General features: G+C 42.6%; 1 protein-coding gene across 1 annotated transcript; it reads right to left on the bottom strand.

The window, feature by feature from the left end:
- Positions 1–710: 710 nt before the first annotated feature.
- LOC136960405 (protein FAM180A) lies at positions 711–3,876 on the bottom strand. The gene is made up of 3 exons (XM_067254902.1): positions 3,798–3,876; positions 1,126–1,223; positions 711–1,040 (listed from the first exon to the last, which is right to left on the bottom strand). The coding sequence occupies exons 1-3, from the start codon at positions 3,874–3,876 to the stop codon at positions 711–713; spliced, it is 507 nt and encodes a 168-aa protein (XP_067111003.1).
- Positions 3,877–5,339: the final 1,463 nt, after the last annotated feature.

A 5,339-nucleotide genomic window follows, 5' to 3' on the forward strand; every position in this document is an offset into this window, starting at 1 on the left:
TAAAAGATGCACATGCTTATGTGTGTGTGTGTGAGTGTGTGTAGTATGTAGGTGTGTGTTGTTTGAGAACAGTCCAGGCCAAATACAAAGGATTCAAACACTATAATTTTACAGAGAATATATCGAATAACCATCACACATGTCACAATATCAAGACATAATATCCATTGTATCCATTTTTGTACCCATGAAGGTGAACATGTTTAGGAATCTGGTAGCCTTTTCTAGTGTAAGATATACTAGCACACATTTCAGACTTGCCTGTGCTAAAAAATGATCTCAAAATCACCATCTTTGGCACGCTAACAGACACACATCATTAGCAGCAGTGTTTGAGGACAGTCAAGGCCGATTACAACGGGTACATTATTTTTTTTAATTATACAGAGAAAGACATCAAACACCCATCACACATATCACAATATCAGTTGTTTCAGTTCACATCTGAATAATTGGATCAGATCAAAGAAGGTCACATGAAGAGGACATGGGCAACTTGGCAAGATGCTATCCCCTGCTATCTCCTAGGTGTAATCTGCTGATATTAATCACAAGCAAATCCAATAAATCCTTTTGTCGACTATGCATGAAATCTGATTGAATCAAAGACTCAAAATCTTCAATCCCTTTTTTATGAGATTATTTTTGGAGTAAAGTTGCTGAGGTAACACCAGCTACCAAGGTAGAAAGGAACACATCAGCAGCTTGCCTCATGGGGGCTCCAGATCCCGCTTTATTGCTTTGAACAACAGCAGCAGGGCATCATTCCAGAGCGCCTTCTGGTGGGCTGACACGGCCTTGGCCCGTGTCTGTGCGGTGTACACCATGGTAAGCAACGTTCGCTCAAAATCCTGCCTGCTCAGGTGGCCTCTCTGCTGGGAGAGGAGAGAGGTGAGACGCCTGACCTCCGGGAGGCTCTTTGGCAGGATGTCTTCGCAAATCACCTCCAGCTTGTTAACCCTCCTCAGGGAAGCCAGCTCCGCGTCTGGTATCAGCATTCGTCTGTTCTCTCCTTCTACCTGCAGGCCGGCCAGCAGAATCTGAAACACAAGTTGTTGTGAAGGAAGAAGTCGATGTGCCGGATGTGAGAATTGTTTTTTAGAGGGTGGGTCTGGACAAGCTTACTTCAAAGAGTAGTTTGACGTCATCCACTGAGGTGTGGAATGTAGGGTTGACTAATGAATATGTCCCACGCTTCACTCGAGAGGCTGACGGGTAGAGGGCTGCAAGAGAGATGGGATGTATGCAAACGTTTTTTCCACTTCCCTGGAAAACACGTTTGTTCAGTATGTATGACTTGTGTGTGTTTGAATGCAGGCGGTTATCAAACCGGTAATGCATAAAACGTACAGAGGCAAAACTGAAGGAGCTTAAGGTGATTTGGCTTTAACCTCAGACGCCCCTATGAAAATCCATAAGCCCCTGGCACTGATAACGGCTGTAGCACGCTGGGCTTTGAGTCTTCCACCCAGCGCTAATAGGCACAGGTGCAGCTAGTGGCAGACATCGGAGCGTCAGACCATGTGTGCAACAGGCTTTCATAAATGTATAGTTGTCAGGTCTGCTCCCAGTATGAAATCAGCTCCTCCTTGTTACTGGAAACAAAGGCAGAGATATTTTCTTATTGAAAGCTCTAAAAAGCAACAGTTTTCCCCACAAGAGATGAGATGATCAATCGAGCATTTTTGCGAGGTCTCCCATGGTCTGTGTGGTATTTTAGCACAGCAAGGTCAATCCGGTAAATATCTGAAGTGTTTCCCGTTTCCTTATACAGTATGGTCTGGGAGCAATGATTAAATGTTTAATAAAAAAAAATGTTTATATAATGATTCATATTCACTGTATGAACTGATAAAACCTGCCCTGAATGAGTGTAGTCACCCTATCAGCTGCTTTCGTGTTCCATTAGATCCCCAGTAGCTGTCCGACTCCAAATATGTCCTAAATATTTTAAGGAGGTTAGAGAGTCAAGTCTAAACAAGGTTAGTTCAAGTAGCCTCATAATAATTCAGAGCATGAAGTAGACACAAACAAACCATCCATCGTCTGGGTGCAGCACGGATGTTTGTCCGAGGAATGTTTGAATCTCCGCAGAGCATAAAGGTCATGGCAGGATCACAGTGTGACTAAATCAACTTTCCTCACTGATATTTCTCAAAGTTCAACATGTCTACCTTTAAAATGTGCTCTCTGAAACCACACATAAGAGTCCAAACCAAAAGGTTTGAAAGGTCCATTCCGGGTCCGCAAAGAACCCCAATCTCACAAGGTCTTTCAGCCTTCTTTGGTTAATGCATCATCCATGGCTACTGCATCAAGTTGTGAAAGCATGTCCAAGCAGAATACCACAGTAGTAAAGTTGTTATTGATCTTCTCCATGTCTTGCTGTCCCAGATGACACAAATTGAATGAATCAATAAATTTGACCGTATGATCAGGGACTTCTTAGCACGTCCCAGTGCAAAATGTACAACCTTAAGGTCAGTCAAGAACACATTTGAGCCTTTAGCTTCTCCTTCTGAACTCTGTCGAACTCTCTCAATGTTACAGGGTTGAAGTTTGGCCATGATGGATAGGACTAAACCCTCTTATGGACCATGAAACATGTCAGACTCAGGTTGAATACCTGGTAAGTTAAAGTGTATGTACGTACTACAGCACGGTGAGACCACAGATGCACAGAGTACAGACCACAAAGCCCTGTATTGGCACCAAGTCAGCTTAAGCTCCACTGCAGTGTGTTTCTCTTCTGCATGCTGTAGGAATGTTTAAGTCCCAGATATTTGTGGTAAACAAATTGAAGGTGTCAGCTCTGGAATGACTCCTGATACTCGGTAAAAGGAATCGTCCTTCCACACATTACTGTTGATGGGAGTTACCACCAAACACATATCGGCTCCATTCAGCAAACATGCAGTTTGCAAAGTTCCATTTCCAGACCAACGCTAACAGAATACAGATTGGCAGCAGTGACCAGCAATAGGCAGATGTGTTCACACAAGTAACTTAAGCTCCTAAGCACTACAAAACAATCACTGTTTGGTTAGATGTCTTTCCCCAGTGTCAGTAAACTCTGGCAGGGAACTTTGTGATCTCTTGCTAAGTACTAACAATGAGCCAAGGGACCACTGAAAGCCGTTAATTACTAACATTGCTGAATGCTTCTCTTGGCAGGAATGATGTCTTGATGAGGGAAAATGTGCCAAAATGGCCACAACAGTCCCACATAGGGTCTAGCATTATTCATATCACTTTTCCAGTTAAATAATTCACTACACTCAAAGTCCTACATTTGGACTTCGGACAGTAATGATGGAGTCTTGATTCAGCATTTGGAAAGAATCTGGAAAGAGCAGCATTTTGACTGATCCCTCGTGACAACCAGCGCTTTGTGTTTTGAAAGTTGTTGTTTATGTCATAGAACAATGTAATGAAAGAATTTGGATCCAAGTGTTTTTCCTGGATATTTAGCTGAAAATAAATAGGGGACGGTATTCGTCTGATATTTTCTATCTGTTAAGATAAACACAGACATATACACACTAAATGGAAAAGTTTTGACTTAAATATCCACAAAAGTAACAACATAGATACATGACAGAACCCCTTGGCAGTGTTAATATCTAATGAGATATACTTTTTTAAGGCAAGCGTCTGAAATTCACCCATTATACACCAGAATGTTTAGTTTCTATCAACATTTGCTCGATTGACTTTCTGAAATCTTACATGAATCCTGTAACAGTTGATACGAACAAATCCAAATAAAGCAGCCAGTGTCCCGGCAGTTCACTCACCTTTCCTTGCATGCTGAGAAGCAGCTACCACCGAAACGCTGTAGAGGAGAGTGAGGACCAGACCCCACCACTGTCCCATGTTGACCCTGGTCCCAAAAGATCCACTGACACAACTGTTTACCATCTCTCTTTCTGCCCTCTCTCTCTCTCTCTCTCTCTCTCTCTCTCTCTCTCTCTCTCTCTCTCTCTCTCTCTGCCCTCTCTCTCTCTCTCTCTCTCTCTCTCTCTCCCTCACTCTCGGCCCTCTCTCTCGGCCTTCTCTCTCCCAGTCTGTATATCTAAGATAAGAATGGAATCATGTCTCAATCTAAGCCCCACGTTGTATCAGCCAGGCTGAGATGGGAACTGACAACCATGAGGACGATAGCGCACATGCACCATGTGACATTTCTGCTCATCTAGGTTGTCATCTGGAAGCCATCAGGATGTAGGGAACGGCTGCTCCACGAGCTGGGGCATGTTGGGCTGGGCTTCCCTGCTACTGGCTGTCCTGGCTGAGCTGGGGCATGTTGGGCTGGTCATTTCACTCCAGCTGCATGCACCTGGTCCCACAACTTGGTGTCATCATCATTAACTGGACTAGCGTTGTTGCTGCCATACCCTAATGACAACCTCTTCATAATCACCATTCCCTTCAGAGGTTTGAAGGATTTTTGTCACATCTAAAAGGACAAGGTGTGAAGGAACAATTCTGTCAGATCGAAAAGGATTTGTAACGCATACCAAGCATCTCCTCTCCACAACCAGAAGCCTACTACTAGCTTTAACTCACCAGCTCCACTCAGGCTATTCTTCAACAGAGCCCTTCAGCCTCTCCATTCTGCTGGCTAACGGCTCCTTCACCATATCCTGTCACATGTTGTCGGCTACAACAGGGACAGCTCCAGCACACAGTGCCAAGAGCTACAGTAAGGAGATTTGTGTTTCTGCTCAGGAATTCAGGCTTATGTTTTATTTGGACTTCGCAGCTCCAAAATAAATACATAACAAAATAGTGGACCAAAATCTACTGCATGGTATTCTGAGCATGTGTAAAAAACGTATTATTATAGTGTAGTTTGCCAAGAAAAGGTTCAGTTTAGAAAGTCGGACATACTTTCATCTATCTGATTGGAAATGGAAAATGACAGATAAGTCATGTTAAGTCATGAAATTGAGTGGATATTATAATTCATTTTTGAACAGTTCGATAGATCATTATGTGACTTAAAGTTGAGTAATATATTTATTAATACACTATACTAACACTACACATTGATTTGGTCACATCATTAATTTACATATACATCTGATTTCTTCATGGCCTAATTAATTTATGCTGATGCTATATTTATGCTGACTTTCATTGAAGCTATTTCCTTTGGACCTAAAATATGTTTGTTTACCATATCCAGATTGGCACTTGGCAACGTGATGTTTCACAGAACACAGAATAAATTCAAATAGATGAAGAAGACTAAGGAGATTCCCCAGGGCTGAGTTGCAACACTTATACATAATAATACATTATGGAGCTAAAACATAAGGCCAGAACAGATGGTG

The sequence above is a fragment of the Osmerus mordax genome, chromosome 17, assembly GCF_038355195.1.
Source record: "Osmerus mordax isolate fOsmMor3 chromosome 17, fOsmMor3.pri, whole genome shotgun sequence".
Classification (NCBI taxonomy): domain Eukaryota; kingdom Metazoa; phylum Chordata; class Actinopteri; order Osmeriformes; family Osmeridae; genus Osmerus; species Osmerus mordax.

Coding starts and splice junctions, on each gene's coding strand:
- LOC136960405 (XM_067254902.1), bottom strand. CDS start 3,876: ATGGGACAGTGGTGGGGTCTGGTCCTCACTCTCCTCTACAGCGTTTCG. Junction 1,224..3,797: donor TTCTCAGCATGCAAGGAAAG/GTGAGTGAACTG, acceptor TCTCTCTTGCAG/CCCTCTACCCGTCAGCCTCT. Junction 1,041..1,125: donor ACGTCAAACTACTCTTTGAA/GTAAGCTTGTCC, acceptor CTTGTGTTTCAG/ATTCTGCTGGCCGGCCTGCA.